Source organism: Canis aureus, chromosome 1 (assembly GCF_053574225.1).
Source record: "Canis aureus isolate CA01 chromosome 1, VMU_Caureus_v.1.0, whole genome shotgun sequence".
NCBI lineage: Eukaryota > Metazoa > Chordata > Mammalia > Carnivora > Canidae > Canis > Canis aureus.
The window spans coordinates 48647125-48665414 of record NC_135611.1 but is presented as its reverse complement, the minus strand read 5'-3'; the positions used below and the strand labels follow the sequence as shown (position 1 = coordinate 48665414).

General features: G+C 43.7%; 1 protein-coding gene across 7 annotated transcripts in view; it reads right to left on the bottom strand.

The window, feature by feature from the left end:
- Positions 1 to 18290, bottom strand: part of SYTL3 (synaptotagmin like 3) — a 92714-nt gene that overhangs the window by 10426 nt on the left and 63998 nt on the right. For 6 of the 7 annotated variants that reach the window (XM_077898616.1, XM_077898646.1, XM_077898626.1 and 3 more), the window contains 2 exons: positions 11958 to 12092; positions 3601 to 3779 (listed from right to left, as the gene is read on the bottom strand). In XM_077898616.1, coding sequence (XP_077754742.1) covers positions 3601 to 3779; positions 11958 to 12092 — 314 coding nt within the window. The remainder of the gene's footprint in view (positions 1 to 3600; positions 3780 to 11957; positions 12093 to 18290) is intronic. The other variant, XM_077898663.1, reaches the window with a different exon arrangement.

The window sequence follows — 18290 nt, the reverse complement described above, 5'->3', positions numbered from 1 at the left end:
ACACCTTGAGATCATGATCTGAGCCAAAATCAAGAGTCAGCTGTTAAACCAACTGAGTCACCCAGGTGTCCAATTCTTTTGTATTTAGCTGAATTTTGTGATGAAATGTTAAATTTTGATTCTCATTTCTTTTTGTATATATTCTGCTGTTTTCTTTGTGCTTACCAGGGGGATTAAATTTCATATCCTAGAGGTATAGCACTCTAATTTGAATTTATATCATCTTAACTTCAACAGCAAACAAAACTTCTGCTCCTTCATAGTGCCAGCCTCACCTCTTTGCAATGCCAAGTTTGCAGAATTACACCTTTCTACACTGGTGTGACCAAAATCACAAACTAGTCATTCTTTTAAATGCAATAGTCTTTTAAAATTAGGTCAAAAACAGAGTGTGGTGGGCAGCCCGGGTGGCTCAGCGGTTTGGTGCTGTCTTCAGCCCAGGGCCTGATCCTGGAGACCCGGGATCAAGTCCCATGTCTGGCTCCCTGCATGGAGCCTGCTTCTCCCTCTGCCTGTGTCTCTGCCTCTCTCTCCCTCTCTGTGTGTCTGTCATGAATAAATAAATAAAATCTTAAAAAATAAACAGAGTGTGGCATTACAAACCAAAGTAACAGCAATAATAAGAGACAAATAGTTTTAAAAAATATATTAATCTCTTAAGTCACATGGAAAACAAAGGTGGAAGTACATAGCACTGTTAAATAATACTAGCTTCACCTATACTAACTTCATTCACCCTGCAGGGCTCCCTCAAGCATTTATTTCTCACACAACAAAGTCCTTCACCTTTTGATTATCTGAGAATGTCTTAGTTTCTCCCTTGCTTTTGAAGCATAGTTTTGCTGGATATAGGATTCTTGGTTGACATGGGGTTTTTTTTCCCCTTTAGCACTTTAAATATATCTACTGACTGCCCTCTGGCTGCAAAGTATCTGATGAGAAATCTGCTGCAAGTCCTCCTGAGGGCTTGGATGGGAAGGGATCCCAACAACCAGAGATGCCACAATGGCCACCTGCCTCTGGGTCTGCATGTCTGGGATTAGAAGCAGAAGGGATCCCTGGATGGGAAGGGATCCCAACAACCGGAGATGCCACAATGGCCACCTGCCTCTGGGTCTGCATGTCTGGGATTAGAAGCAGCAGTCTGCTGTCAGAGCACACATCTCTGATATTTGGAGGACAAAAGCCTCTTTTTGCCCATGCTGACTCCTGTAAGCTGTGTGTAAGCTGCTCTGGGAACACTGGCATGGTTGCCTGCCATGTGGCTAGGAGCGGGGAGATGGAGAGCTGCTATTATGCTAAGAGCTGAAATTAACTGAAATTAACCCAATGTGCCATCCAAGCCTTCCACTGGAAGTTACAAGCCTTCAATAGACTGCAGTTCCAAAACAGTGCCATCAGACACCTTCTACCAGTGCAGTTGATGTCTTACAAGGGGAGACAGCTTCCTGGCACTTCCACCTGCCACCTTCCCAGAATCCTCTCTGGGCTGTTTTTCCTTTAAAAAGTATTGAGTTTTGTTCTAGGAGGCATTTCACTGACAGGAAACTCAATCTGACCCTGTCAAGGCTTGGTGTTGCTTAGGTAGGGTGAGTTGAAGTAGCCCCCACTCTGGGGTCAAGCAGCCGTACCACTGCAGCCCACTGAATGCCTGGCGGTCCAGCAGTCCCCACTCTGCCTGGTTAGAGCTCCCATCTCCCTCAGCACTGTGCCACACCCAGTGGCTCACCACCCCCAGTAACCAGGCTGTGATAGACTTCATGACATCTTGTCCTGCATATGAGCTCTGAGTATTTGGCCAAAGCTCCAGGAGGGTCCCCATGTGGATTTACAGGTCTACTTCGTGACTCATCTGCTTAATATTTGTTGAATGTTTATCATGTTCTAGACACTGTTCTGAAGGCTCACCATGGGAAAATTCAAGGAAACACCACAGCAATCCTTTGAAATAGGTTCTATTATCATCCCGTGTTACTGTGAGGTATTAGGAGATTGAATGACCTGCCTAACAAAGTCAAACCACATAAATGGTGGACCAGGGTTCAATGTCCATACTCTCAACTTCCTCACTATAGTCCTTTTGAGAATTACAAGAGGGGCACCTGGGTGGCTCAGTGGTTGAGTATCTGCCTTGGGCTCAGGGCTTGACCCAGGGGTCCTGGGATTGAGTACCGCATCAGGCTCCCCACAGAGAGCCTGCTTCTCCCTCTGCCTACGTCTCTGCCTCTTTCCATTTGTCTTACTGAATGAATAAATAATTTTTTTAAAAGAGAATTATAAGAAAGGCTCAGCATGTGTGAACAGTGACAGTCAGAATAAGTGTCTCTGATAGGACTGGTCAGGAGTCTGAAGAATGGACAGAATTATGGTTGCTACTTGTGGGAGTCGTGTAGGGAAAGTAATCACAACACAAAAATGAGGAAAGCCTCTCTTTGGAAAAAGTCAGGGGATAGCTTTGGAATAATGACTATTCCAATTTTTCTGGAGCAAAAGGTATAAGTTGGGGGAATAAAAGAAGTTAAGAAACTTCTAGGACTAGAAGGACCCTGTTACGGAGAACCATAGTGCTACAGCAATACATGTCATCCATACTGCATTGAGGAGCTACTGAAGGTTTCAGAGCAGAGGAGAGTTTGGTGAGACCAACAATCCATTTCCTTTCCCTAGCTAGTAATTAAAAACAGTGCGCTCAAAGTTTTCTGTGTAGGAAAAAAGAAAGGCAAAGATGTGATCCTCACTTGAAACCATACACAGAAAACCAATTCCAGTTCTAATGTGAAAGGATCTAAGTATGAAAAAAACTCTAATAGACAAAAATAAAGAAGGATGTCTTTATAACCTTCAGGTAGGATTTTTCTATAGACTCAAAATATAGACATTTTAAAGGAAAAGACGGATAAATTTGACATCAGATTCTCTTCAAGAAAAGCCATCATAAACAATGTTAGAAAACAAGTAAAAACTAGAATATATATATAATACATACAATCAATGAAGAGTCATATTCAAAATGGATTTTTAAAAACCCCCACATTCTTGTAAATAAACACAAAAACAACAAACAACCCAATAGAAAAATGCCAAAAGAAACAAATGGGAAGTTCACAGAAGGAGAACCCTATGTGTCTAATGCATCTATAAGACGTTGCTTATCTCTGTTAGTAATCAGGGAAATGCAAGCTAAAATGAGGAGGTATCAGTTCATATCAATTGGAAAAAATTTTTAATCTGTTCAGGATTATGTGAGATAGATTTTTGGCTTGATTTTTCCTCTATGAGAAGTCAAATTTCCCAACACCATTCATTGAAGTTCATCTTTTTCTGCACAGATTTCTAATAGTCCCTTGATCCTAGAAGTGCCCAAGTAGGCTATGGTCTGCATCTGGACTCCTGATTCTGCTCGACTGACCTCCTTATCTATCCTTGCATCAATAACCCATTGTTTAAATTACAACAGCTTCAAAATAATTCTCAATAGGTCTTTTTAGTTCTGTTCTTTTAAACAATTGTCTTGGTTATTTTGGGACTCTAACTTTCCGTATAAACTTTAGACCCAGTATGCTTTTCATCTAATGTCAAAACTTAGAAAAAGAAACTTACGGATTGCACTTTTTCTTCTTTTCCTCTCCATAGGCAAGATTCTTACAGGCCTTGATGCATATTTCTAAAGAACAGGTTTTGAAGCAATAGCGAATGGCAAACTCTATTTCTCCGCTAACATTAGCATTGTCAAAATTGCCCATCTCTGTACAAGTGCTGTTAATGCTAATTAGACTTGCCTGAAATCAAGAATAAGAGATATAATAAATTACTTCACAGTTAATTTATTTGTTGCAGTTCTGGTTTCAAGATATCAAATTAATCAAAATTCACACAAACCATACATCCTGACTCATAGTAAGTTAATAATACATCAGCTTGTATTTGCCAAAATAAGTTGCCACATATTCTGTCCTAAGGAGATGGGAATTCCTCAGAAAGTCTGGTCTTGCCCAGATACGGTGTTTGCCTAGCAATAAAGGTTACACAATCTCATTCTTTAACATAAATCAGTTGGGATGAAGTGGATTATCTCCTGTGCAATTCTGCAAAGATAAGTCTCAGGAGGGCAGATAATACTCGTGGCAGGAACAGCCGTGTGGAAAGCAGCAGAGCAGGGGTGCTAAGTACCATGATTGGGAATCAGATACAGTTGGATTCCATTTTTGTTCTGCTACTCATTAGCTGTGTCAAGGTCTAAATGGAAAAATTAATACCAGCCTCATAGGGTTATGGTAAGAAGTAAATGAATAAAATGTGTAAAGTATGTAGTCAAAGACAACAATAAATTCTGTTTAAATTTTCATGGGTGCTTAAACAAAAAATAAAACTGCCACCATAAGTTAGGATGCTGTGAGCTTCGGTGATGTAGATAAGTAGCGTGGAATGCCCGTGCCTAAAACACAACCAAACCCCTATAACACTATTAAATTTGCTTAAATATTTGTCCCATTCCCAGGCAAAAATCTCAGGGCTGATTCTATAAAAATAGGGAAGCCAGAATGATTTCCACTTCTAATTTCCAGTGAGTTCCTCCACACTGCAAAACATTGTGGGAAGAAACTAAGAAGAAAGTCTCAGGCTTTCTCTCTCATTAGAGAGAGAGCCAAACCAAACCAAACTAACAACTCATCAGAGGACCTGAACCTGAATTAACTAACACCAAGAACACAACCAATTCCACCGCATCCAGTCACGGGCTCTGATAAATGTCATCTGCCAACACCCATGCAACTGTTAGAATGGAAAACAATCTTTACTTTACATTTTCCACTCAAGAGGGCAAGGAGTGGTAAGACAGCAGGAATCCCTGACATGCAGGGAAGAGGGGATGGCAAGAGATGCTTGCAAAAGGTGTGTGCACTTTTTGCAAGCATAACAGGGGTGATGATTGCAGGGGTGAAACAAACAGTTCCAATCATTAACATGGCATTTGTCCCAGGACACCCCCGCCCTTTGGGCCATGTCAGACTAAGTTGTATTACAGCAATGTTTCTGCCTAGAACGAACAGAAAACTGAATTAAATCACAGGCAGTTTCAAGGCGTTATAGAGCTACCAAGACAGGCAGGACACAGGGCCCAAGTGAGAGAAGTGCCATGAGCCTGATGCTCTGAGTTGTGTCTTCCTCTGAGGCATCTGTCCCTGGGCAAGCAGACAGGCCTGGAGGATGGAGAAGTCAGGCCATGGGGCTCAGAAGCCAAGAGCTGGGACTCAAAAACCAGTGTCCCAGGGTCCTGAAGGCATGCTGAGCTTCAGGAGCTAAGTTCACAGAGAAAGAAACGCACCAGTGGGAGACACACTAGGTGCTTCTTTTCCATTCAAGGGATTTGCTGATTCGGAAGCTCTCACTGAGCAGCTGAAAAATGCTTTCAAGGTTCATCTTCCTGGGAAAGCCCACTACAGAGGAGGGGCTTAGTGACTTCCAGACTTTCACTGGGGACCCTTACCCTCACCCCCTAGCTTACTTCCCAGGAGTCAGAGTCAACTGCAAATGGGGTCCTCACAAAGATGGACACCCATCTTTGAGCTTGGAGTGAGCTCAATCAACACCAGGTGGGAGAAGACTGTTCACCTTCACTCTAGCTGTCTGCTCAAAGCAAAAGAACATTCTCTCTGAAAGAGGGTCACACCCACCTCCCCGTGCCACTGGAAGCTGAAAGAGCACAGGGCTCTGTTGGGTCTTGCCGTCCTCTGTATCTCCAGCACCCAGCTCCGTGCCTGGCTCATGGTAGATCCCCGGTAAATATTTATGAAGGGAGTAGAGAAAGCACTTGAAGTACTCTGATTTAGCAGGGCTCTGTGTAAATATCATGGCCTGATGGGGTACGCGGTCTTGGGTCTCAAGGAGCTACAGAATGAAGTAAGAAGACTCACTCGGGTGGTCGTCCTCATCTTAGACAACTTCCTAAGTCATTTAACTGTGGAATCCAGATGGAAACTATTTTTCAATAAAACTACAGGCAGGCAGTAGTTTAATGAACTACAATAACAATAAAATAAAATTGCTGAAAATCAAAGACAAAAAACCGTAAAGGCACAGAAAGAAAAGCTATGCTATCTTTCATGGGGGAAACAGAAAGGGTAGGAGAGGATGTGTCCCCAGCACTGGGGTGTATCACCGGGGCCATTGGCTGCATGCGGGAGGGAAGGTGGAGTAGGTGAGGTACAGGCACAGTGAGGTTAATTTTGGTATTAGGAGGATTAGACAATTCTGACCTGATTCCTTTTTTGGGGGAGGGGGGAGTGAAAAGGGATATTTGTTGAAAATGAGCAAGAGGAGCGGGGTAAAAGATCTGAGTGAGTTTTGAAAGAACTGGAAAAGGTGTGAAATGATCTGAGAGCAGGAAACTGAGCTGCCCAGAGAAACGCATCAGGCCTGGGACGGCTGGCCTATAGGTGACAAAACGGGGCAGATCTGATCCCCACACACTCACACTGGGGGGTGAGGTCCTCCCTACTGAGTGTACAGCTGTTCTGGGGTGGAGAAGGTTGCCCCTGGCGCAGCCAGCTTGCTGCAAGAATTATAATGCATCCAGAAAGCATTAGAATTACTCATCTCTCATTTCATAAGTACATTAGCGGACGTCAAAGTAGGTTGGGATCCACCCAAAAGTTGCACAGTAAATCAGAAGCGGAACTGGAAGGGAACCAAGGTGCCTAAGTCCTTGGGCTATCAGCTTACACTAGCATCTCTGAGTCATGCAGCTACTGTGCCCGCTGAGCCAGGGAAAGTATAGCCTCAGATAATGAAAGGACAGCAGAGCACATCCTTTGGTCAACCGCATCCCTGAGATCATTTATGTCTCTACCACTGTTGCCTTGGGAGGGTTTTCTAGTTCTATTTTCCTTGTAGCCAGAACAGGATCTTGGAACAAGTTGAAACATTGAGCAGCAGCCCATGGAGTCAACCAAAAGGTCCTGGTCCAGAAGAGCAATTAAGAACTCAGTCTGACTTTGATTTGAACCATTGGTGTTGGTGGGGTTTGAAGGAGAAATAAATCTGAGCAAAAGTGAAGGAGATTGACCTTCACAAAAGTGAAGGCAGGCAGAGAGCATTCAGTGACTTTCTCCAAAGGGCACAAGTTGGCTTCTGTAGCTGCAAGCAAGGCTCGATGCCCTTTTCTTTCACAAAGGCAGGAAGGAGGGGTCAACCGAAACCACAGCCACAGTTCACCCTTGAACAGCATGGGTTTGAACAATGCAGATTTTCCCAGGAAGCACAGTCCAGTTCTGCAGATGTGTTTCCCCTTCCTTATGATTTTCTTAACATTTTCTTTTCTCTAGCTTACTTTATTGTAAGAATACAGTACATTATACATATAACATTCAACATATGTGTTAATTAACTATATACGGTATTGGTAAGGCTTCCAGCCAACAGTAGGCTATGAGTTAAGTTTTGGGGGAGTTGAAAGTTATACACAAATTTTTGATGGCACAGCGGGTCAGTGCCCCTGCCCATCACGTTGTTCAAGGGTTAACTGCATTCTTTAAAAAGAAAAAAAAAAATCCTGATCCAGAAGCACACTGAGAGCACGGTTGTAGAGTGGTCAAGATGGTGGCAATGGAGCCAGAGGCTTTCATTCAGCTCTAGGTCCCGACACCTAGTGGTTGTGTGATCTTGAGCAATATTCTTACCCACTGTAGACTCAGTTTCCTTACCTGTAAAATGGGGTTCTACATCATAAGATTGGGATGAGGCTCAGTTTTGTGGTTTTAGTACATACATATATATCCCCTAAACAGTATATTGGTTAGCTTCACCTGGTCTTGGAATTTATATAATTAGAATTCCTACTGTATATATATTCCTCTACAATTGACTTTCTCTTGATATTGTTTTTTAAGATTTTAATTTATTTATTCATGAGGGACACACAGAGAGAGGCAGAAACATAGGCAGAGAGAGAAGCAGGCTCCCTCCAGGGAGCCTGATGTGGGACTTGATCCCAGGAGCCTGGGATCATGACCTGAGCCAAAGGGAGATGCTCAACCACTGAGCCACCCAGGCTCTCTGATGTTCTATATTTTAAATTCATCCATGTCATCAGATGTGGTTTGAGTTCATTTGTTGTCACTCCCAAACACTATGCCATTGGATGAATAGGTCATATTCATCCTTTTTGTTTTTTTTTAAATAAAAATACATTAATATGGGTAGGTAGCTAAACATAATACTCTTTAAAAAAAAAAATCAACGGAGCCAGGGGCGCCTGTGTGACTCAGTTGGTTAAGCATCTCTCATCTGCCTTTGGCTCAAGTCATGATCCCAGGACAGAGCTCTCCTCTGTCCCTCACCTCGTTTGTGCTCCTTATCTCTTGTTCTTGCTCTCTCTCCCTCTCTCTCTCTCAAGTAAATAATAATAAAAAAAAAATCAGTGGAGCCAGACAAGTTCAGAAATATTGACAGAAAATGAAGGATTCCCACATGCACCTCTGTGTGATGGGCAGAGTGAGCATTTTGAGCCAGTCTCTACTTAGGAGTAACCCAAATGCCATGGTGATATCCCACGTCTCAAATTTATGTTTAAAGAAAATGTATGGGAGGTTGGAGTTTTTACTTCTTTGATTAAAAATCTGCTCTCCCTCAAACTTATGCCAACCTCCATATCTGAGGAGTTCCAATGTCTACTTCATGTGCTCACTCCGGCATCACAACACCTTCTGGCAGGAAAAATGTAAACTGCATGAAAACACTGATATGAATACATTCCTTTTTAGATTTTTTTAAAACAGAAGTATAAACAAAATTAAAAACCAGACACAAACTCTGATAGGAAGTTTTCTCCTGGAGGAAGTCTAAAAAATGAATGTATGTCTTCACTAAGTTCCACTCCTTCTGATGATTGGACTTTTACTTTTTATTTTTAAAGCAAATTGTTTTTTCCCTTCCCAAACATTACATTTTTATGGGAAAAAATACAGAAAATACAGATGAGACCCCAGAAAAAAAATTAAGAAAAAAAAATCCCATCATCCAGAGTCAAATTTTGGTGTATTCCTTTCATTTGTTTTGCAATGTCTATAGTATAACCATTTTGTTTTTATAAACATATGCTACTGTAATACTATCTTATAACCTTATATCTTCATTTACCAATGTGTATTTTCTACATTAATATTCTTCAACATTTTTAATAGCTACAAGATATTCCTCTGGATAAATGCACCATAACTTATTTAACTATTGCCCTATTTTGAACATTTTACTTGCTTCTAATTTTTCAAAATGGAAACAGTTATAAGCAATGTTCCCTGGACATCCAGGTACACATTTTTGGGGCAACATTTATGATAATTTAAGAACATTTCCAGGGCACCTGGCTGGCTCAGTCGGTGGAGCATGTGGCTCTTGATCTCAGGGACATGGGTTCAGGCCCCACGTTGGTCATGGAGCCTACTTAAAAAATAATAATACTTTTTTTTAAAAAAGGATATTTCCTATAACTGAAATTGCATAATTGAAGGAAACATTTTTTTTAAAAAGATTTTATCTATTTATTCATGAGAGACAGAGAGAGGCAGAGACATAGGCAGAAGGAGAAGGAGGCTCCATGCAGAGGTTCAACCACTGAGCCACCCAGATGCCATGAATATGCATTTTAAAGATTTTTGATAGGTATAGTGAATTGCCCTCCAGCAGACCCCCCAGCAGTTTATAAGAACGCCTGCAGCCCCACAGCCTTGCCAATTCTGTCCTGTATCACTTCTAAAATTTGCTAAAATGGGGACACCTGGGTGGCACAATGGTTTAGCACCTGCCTTTGGCTCAGGGCATGGTCCTGGAGTCCCAGAATCGAGTCCCACATTGGGCTCCCTGCATGGAGCCTACTTCTCCCTCTGCCTGTGTCTATGCCTCTCTCTGTGTGTCTCTCATGAATAAATAAATAAAATCTTTAAAAGACTTTTAAAATATAAAATTTGCTAAAATGACCTCCAAACACCACTTGCTTTCACTTTTGCACTGATTCAACTACCTGGGAGGTTGAAGCTTTTCCCCAATTTATTGTCCCTTTGTATTGCTTCTTTTGTAATAAGTAGAGATTTAGAAAGCTGCTTCTGGCTCCGACTTCCTGTTTCTAGAGGATGTCAATGTCTGTCAGAACAGGCACCATCTCTGGGCTAGAAGCAATAATCAGTGTTTGCTTTGTGGGAGTTTGGTTTCCCCAAACAAACACTGCTTCAGCTAAAGGGAACAAGTGAGGATTAATCACATAAAAAGTCTACCTCGTGAGGCTAACCTGAAGGGCACAAGTCAGAGCACCCTAGGAGGAGGAGGGAGCCTTGTTGATTTGCAGTGTAGTTTGAAGAAATAACAGGGCAAGAGGAACACACTCACCCGCTTCTCCTCACCCCAGAATCATTTCCCAGCAGTCCTAAAGGTTGTCTAGGTGTGGGTCCGCCCCAGGCAAGTTTTGCAGAACCAGGGGGTGGCCGAACCATGGGTGTGGTCAGGGAACCCACTCCCTTGGAGAGTCACCAAATCTGTGGGACAGCACAGAAGGCCCGGGCTTTGACTCACGGGGCTCCCGGGTGTTGAGTCAGAGCTCCACGTTACTGTAAGGGCTCTGCAAGCTACGTCGACCTCTGTGAACCTGTCTTCCCATTTGTGAAATGGGTAATAATCTCCACCCGGCAAGATCGTTGTGCAAATGACTGATGGGGGAGCATCTGGCTCAGTGGTTCACACACAGTAGGCTTTCAATCAACAGCAGCTCTGGTAAGGAGTCATGTCACGGTCCCACAAGTTTTTTGTATTTTGTTTTTTTAATTCATGAGAGACACACAGAGAGAGGCAGAGAGAGAGGCAGAGACATAGGCAGAGGGAGAAGCAGGCTCCCTGCAGGGAGCTTGAGGCAGGACTCAATCCCAGTACCCCTGGATCATGCCCTGAGCCAAAGGCAGATGCTCAACCACTGAGCCATCCAGGTGCCCCTAGAAGCTGAGTTCTTAACCACTCTAATACACCACAAAATTAGTACATTTTGATTCTCCAAACAACCCAGTGAAATAAAAAGAACAAGCCTGATGTCCTTTCCTTGATGAGGATTCTGAAGTTTAGAGAGTCTTTGTGATTGTCTAAGATTATTTAATATGTTAAAGAGCTATGACAGTGACTTGACCCATCATCCAAGGCTCTGTCATAGCATGTATCACAGTCTTGGGCATAAAGTCAGCCTTCCTTCAATGTTTTTGAATAAACAAATGAATGACTAAAAGGCCTGCCTCTCAACAGGCCCAACCTTTGAAATATCTTGAAAAAGAAGAGCACAGTTGGAGGACCTATGCTACTTGACTTCTGACTTCCTTCAGTAATCAAGCCGGAGTGGTCTTGCCACGACACAGTGGAAAGATCAGCAGAGCAGAACAGAGAGCCCAGAAAAAGACCCACAGTCACACGGTTACTTGATTTTCAACAAAGATACCAAAGTCCATGGGGAAACGAGAGTCTTTTTTTTAGGCAAATGGGTATTCGTGCCGGAAAAGGAGCCTCAACCTACACCATTCACGACATTAATGAGTTAAAGCACAGACCTACTCATAAAAAGTAAACTTTCAGAAAGCTTCTAGAAGAAAACAGGAGGAGGTCTTCATGACTTGTGTGTAGACACGACCCAGAAATAATTGTAAGAGAAATATTTGATAAATTAGACGTCATTAAAAGTAAAAACTTCTCATCTGAAGATACCATTATTTATTATTAATTACTATCTGTGTGTATAAAAGAAAAACCATCCAAGTATAGCCAGGTTTCCCCAGCTCCCAGTGTAAGTAAAATATTACCTCTAAGTTCTATTGTCCAGTTGCAGTTCATCTCACAAGACAACAGTCCCCATCTACCTGTTCCTGCCAACCCAATGCGGCATCATGATGACAGCCATGCATCACGTGTTCAGGGAATTAGATGACACTCACGTGTCTCAAGCCTCCTGAGAATACAGCGCTGGGCGTTGGCCGGGATGAGAGATCCTCTTGCTTCAAAACAGGGTTAGTATGGCGTTTGGGACTCTCTTGATTGAGGGATTTTAGAATATCTGGTGCACTTGCCTTCTGGAAAAGGAAACACAGAATTAATGATGGAGTTTGCATCCCAGTGTGATTTTGTTCAAGTGTGGTAACTACACTAAGCAGAGCCTGCATCTATGACCTGATGGAACTCATATGCAAACTTCTGGGTGCTGAGTAAGAGAGCACACACTTCTGTTTGGATAAATGCATACACACACACACACACCCATGGGGCCCCAGCAGGCCCCAGCAAGCACTGGGATATTCATGAACAGCGGTGGGCGGATCACTTATGAAGTAATAAGTCTTAAGGAAGTCCACATTTTGACCTTAATAATGATCCCTGCATTAAATCACATGAAACACAATATTTAGCCTATCAATTGTAGCTCTAATGCACTTATAAAAAAGGGGGAAATTAATGCTTCTCAATTTTATCAAAATACTTTAATAGTCAGTACCTCTTCTATAATGTATACAGCTGTGCTTTCCAATGTGGCAGTCACCAGCTACATGTGGCTATTTAAGTTCCCATTAATTAAAAGCAAATACAATTAATAAATTTAGCTCCTCCATTGTACTCGACACATTTCAAGTGCTCAGTAACACATGGCAGTGGTTAGAAACTTCTCTTGCACGGTGTTAGCAGAGAGCCATAAACATAATGCACCAGGTCGGAAACCTCTTCCTGGTTGAAAATAGGAAGTTTGTGAATCCAGACTTTAGGTTTTGATGCCAGGTTGGAAGTGGAACTTGGAAATATAACATTTGCAAAATAGTTGCAATTTTCAGGAAGGAAAGACAGAGAATATTAGTAAACAAGTGAAAGAAGTGATTAGTTCCAGATTACTCATACTCGTTATGCTCTTGATCCCCAGAACGCCAGCTCGGTTCCATCAGACATTTGTTTAGCAATGCTATCTCTTGACCCACTGTTCTAAGTCCTGGGGTGGAAAGATGGACAAAGGAGAAGGGGAAGGAGGAGAAGACACATTGTCCAGCCTCCAGGGGCTCACCTAGATGGTCAGAAATAGATACTCCATTGAAATGGAGGCACAGGCCAAGTCAACAGGAAAGAGGAGGGGGAGAGTTTATGCAGAGGGAGCGTCAGGATGATCTTCAGGGGAAGTATGACCTGAGTGGAAGGCTGGGGAGAGACTCAAAGATGGGGCATCATGAGTGGAAGCCCCATCATGACGGTTAAATATGCAGCATGTTCCTATACCTGCCAGCGACCCATGCAACCACAGTGACTCAAGAGGCCAGATTCCTGACATGTCAGGTTGTCCAGAGAACAGACATCTTGGGGACACGAAAGAGCAGGCCCAAGAGAGGAGACAGACGGCCAGGAGAGTCGTAGAACCAAGGGGAAGATTTCAGGGATGAAAGATGTTCAAAGAGAAAAGAATACGAGAAAAGACTCACCTAAAATTAAATGCAGATTTTTAAAAATTGCCTATCAGATTAACAAATATTAAAATAGAAGGCATAACATTTAGTGCCAACAGGGGAGCTAAAAAGCGGGCTACTCCACTTTTAGTGGTCGGGTAAACTGAATAAACCCAGAAGGGCAGTTTGGCAGAATGAATTATAAGCCCTAAAAAAAGTAGCTGTGAAAAATGATATGTATTGATATGGAAGGAATTAGAATGTTAGACATTTTTAAAGCAAATTACGAAAAAGGATGTGTGGCACGATGCCATTTTTTAAAAAAAGATTTAAAGATTTAAAGATCCCCCCTGTGAGCAGGGGGAGGGGCAGAGGGAGAGGGAGAGGATCCCAAGCAACTCCCTGCTGAGCGTGGAGACTGACACAGGGCTCCATCTGACAACCTTGAGATCATGACCTGGGCTGAAACCAAGAGTCAGCTGCTTAACCATCTGAGCCACCCAGATGCCCCATGATGCCATTTTTGTAAACGAGTGTACATATGTACTCCAAGGGATCATCCTGGATCAACGCTGTGTTTGCTTTTTCTTCCCTCCTCCTCCTCCTCTCCTTCGTCTGTTTTCTAAACTCTCATTAGTGTGTAGGCATGGGTTTAATATAGATAAAAGGAATAAAGTCATTCTTATAATTAAAGAATGGAATTCTGGTCAACTGTGTCAAAGGGGACAAAGTCATTGATGAGATGATGTTCAAATTGGCCATCTCACTCTTCAATCAGGGGTGCCCAAGGGCACCCTGGGGAACAGTGTCATATTGGCAGGGGGAATGCACTGCACGGAAGCTAAGAGTGAACAGGAAGGAGGCCAAAGCAGGGCAAGGGCAGGGATATAGCAAGAGTGGAGGATGTGTTCATGGGTTTTGGCCATGATAAAGAAATGGAAGAACAGCTTGAAGGGAATCCTTCAAAAGATGCTCCTTTTACTTTTTTTAAGGTGGGGAAGATCGGGCCATATTTGCAGGTTGAAGAGAAACAAAGATAGGAAAAGCATCGAGCTGAGCAAGCAAGGTCCCAGAAGTAAGCGAGGAGGATGGGCCCAGTGCCTGGGAGGGCTCCGCCTTAGGAAGGAATGTCCATCTCTGAGGCAGAAGGACAGGATGGCTAATGATCCGGAGAAACTCCGAGTGGGAGGAAGTGGTCAGAGGGCTCTCCCTCCACAAGGCCTCCACCCTCTGAGCGCATCAGGCAATGGCCTTGGTGGATGTGGAGAATCCCATCTGAAATAGCACACAAGGCAGCCATCAGAGCAGGATACAAAGAATAATAGAGGCTAAATATTAATATAAATCTTTGGGACACTTAGGTGCTTAATACATCACCACTTAATTCCATATTCTGTAGCAACATGGTTCTCAAATTGTTAAAAAAAATTGATGACAGAAAGTTCTGAAAAGGAATGAAGAGAATTATCTTTATGTTAGCGATCACATGGCATGTCAAATTCATAGCCAGGGAAGACTGTGCTTCTAAATATGTTAGGATTCTGGAAAACCTTTAGTGAAGCTTAAGTGCAAATATAAATATTTTGAAATTATTAGAAAAGTCAGCACTCTTCTGAAGAGCATGCCTGTTTTGACTAAGGAATTAACCTGAAATAAATATTGTGTTCAACTCCTCCCTGGTAAATTGGGAAGGACCTGGATGACTTTGTCATGTTCTGTGCCCCGTTAAAGGGCATCAAGATTCAAAGAGCAACTTATCGACCTTGTCCAGGCATGTTTCCGCCCCCCGCCCCTGTAATTTTTAATGTACTTCAATAACCATCTAGTTTGGGCCAGGTTACAGAGAAAAATGATCGCCCCAAATGAGATTGCCCCAAATTCTACTCCAGACAGAATTAGTAATCTTAATATTCTATCCTGAAAGATCAACACACATTAGGCTTGATTGGATCAAATTATGGACTCCTTGAAACCAGTCTGTGCATTTGGGATTCTTCCTTTCATCTTTTTCTCCCTTTCTTTTTTCTTCCTGATCTTAAATAAGAGAAGGGGGAAGAGCCATGGCCATGCTGAGACAGCATCTGAGGTATCAGAAAATCACCGGGGTTGTGCTCAGCCAACAGGACACGCTCCGAGCCAGGAAAAATCCCAGCTGAAAGTCAGGCCCCCTCTCCTGGGACCACTCGGGGGGGGTCAAGGGCCCTCCAGTCTGAGGATCCAGGGTTTTCACAGTTGAACCCAAGGCCTCTGCCTCCCTTCCCCTCTGGCTGCTCAGCCTTGGTGTGGGCAGCAGGGAGGGAGAGAGAAGTATGCGGGGAGCGCCACACCCCGGGGCAGGTGCTTTCTTCAGATTTCAGACCTACGTGGGAAAACTTCACATAAGGGGCGCAGAATGAAAGAGAGGTTTCTTCCCCACCTGCATCCTGTTCCCTCTCCTCAGAGGTAGCTCCTCCCAACACCTTCTTGTGTTTCCTTCCTGGTTAACAGGTGCATGTCCTTACGGCCAATAGAGAGCCACGCACGTTAATGAGATGCACACTAAAACCCCACCGGGATGCGCAGAGCTCTCAGAGGACAGGGGAGAGACGACACCTCTCAAAGAGTCCTGGCCCAGGGGCACCTGGGTCGCTCAGTGGTCCAGCATCTGCCTTCCGCTCAGGTCCTGGGATCGAGTCCCACACTGGGCTCCCTGCAAGGAGCCTGCTTCTCCCTCTGCCTATGTCTCTGCCTCTCTCTGTGTGTCTCTCATGAATAAATCAGTTTTTTTTTTGTTTTTTGTTTTGTTTTGTTTTAAAAGAGTCCTGGCCCAGATGCTGCAGCGAGGGAGCATTTTCAGAACACACTGCTCACACTTAATGGGCAAAGCAGCAGCGTGGGAAGCGATCCTGAGCTCCTTTTTCAATGACCATCCCAGAGTCACCATGTGGTCTCAAGAAAGCTATCTACTATTTCTGTGCCTCAGTGTAGCCACCTGCAAAGTGGGCACTGACAACCCCTACTCCCGAAGGGCACCGCATTGGGTGCTTGATGTTGGCAAAACGTTCCAAAGTGCCCCAATGGAAATGTGAGTGTGACTTTTATGAGCTCACCAGCTAGGGCATGTGTAATTGCAGTCTGACAAATGTCCTATTTAAAGATGTACTCTTAAAAAAAAAAAAAAAAAAAAAAAAAAAAATAAAGATGTACTCTTTATATTTCAACCCCGTAATTATTTAGCATTTATAGAGCATGCCATGATTGCTGAGTACTTTATAAACATTTGGCTAAATTGCTCCTTTAAAACAGCCATATCCTAAAGAAAGGTGGGGAGAGAGAAGGCCTGTAAAAGGGAGGAAGCACGTCCTGCCAAGAGCCTGGCAGTGAACTGGATACACATGACAGAGTGTCTACATGATGGGGGTCCTTTGTCTTGGCCCTCATAGTCTTCCTCACCTCTACCTTGGAGCTCCCTTGTTTCATCAGACAAGCTGGCAATTGCCCAGCAGGCTGGTTCCACGTGGACATACAGTGGGGGAGGCCGAATGCTGCGGATGTCATGTTACAGGTCAGCTTCTAAATGCCAAAAGCTAAGCCACATCACATGGCACATGACATCAGAAACAGGAAACGTGCTGTCCACAAATTTTGTGGGCACCTCTTCCTGCAGGCATCACAGGAGTGGTGTCTGGAGCAGGCTCTGGCTGACCACCCCCCTTGGTCATCTCTTTGCTCCTATGCCCTCATCTTTCATAGCAAAAGCAATGGCACAGGCCGCACAGGGTTGTTTTAAGGATTTAAAAAGTCAAATATCTAAAGGGGTTTACATCAAAAACAGTGCCTGGTAACCTTATGAGTGTTAGCATCAGAGGGGCTTCATCCCAATTCTTTGGGCCCTCATTTGTCCTCCTGATGTGGCATATAAAGAGGAGGTTATGAGGATAGAATTTAGAACCATACAAGCCTGGACTCTAGGGACGCCTGGGTGGCTCAGTGGCTGAGCTCCTGCCTTCGGCCCAGGGTGTGATCCGTATCCTGGGATCAAGTCCCACATCGGGATCCCTGTGTGGAGCCTGCTTCTCCCTCTGCCTGCGTCTCTACCTCTCTCTCTCTCTCTCTCTCTCTCTCTCTCTCTCTGTGTCTCATGAATAAATAAATAAAATCTTAAAAAAAAAAAACCTGGACTCTACTCCTGGCTCTACATTTTATTAGCTGTATATATATTAGACAATACGGTTACCCTTTCGCTAAAGCTCAGGTTCTAGATCTTTTATTTTTTAAAAGATTTATTTATTTATTCATGAGAGACAGAGAGAGAGAGAGAGAGGCAGAGACACAGGCAGAGGGAGAAGCAGGCTCCTTGCAGGGAGCCTGACGTGGGACTCGATCCTGGATCCCGGGATCACACCTTGAGTGGTAGGCAGACACTCAACCACTGAGCCACCCAGGTGTCCCTCAGGTTCTAGATCTTTATCACGGGACTAACAATATCTATCCCAGTACTTTTGTAAGAATTAAGTGTGACTAGTATGTAACACTGCCATCATGCCCAGAACATAGTGTCTCCTAAATGTGTGCTGACATCTCCTCGACCTGTTGACCCAGAGACGGTGGCCGCGATGGTGTCTGTGCAGACCATGGGAGCCGAGAGGAGTGAACACTTGTTTGCACTTCGGCATTTCAAAGGCCTTCCAAATACATCTCACACACTCTAGATGCCTTCTCCTAAATCTAGGTCCCAAGGGCAGCAGCAGCCTCACCTGCTCACCCAGCAGCTCCTCAGAGACTCATCGGAGACTCTGCATCTCACACCTGCCCCAGATCTACTGATTCAGACTCCGCATTTCAACATTTCCGAGTGACTCACACAGGCAT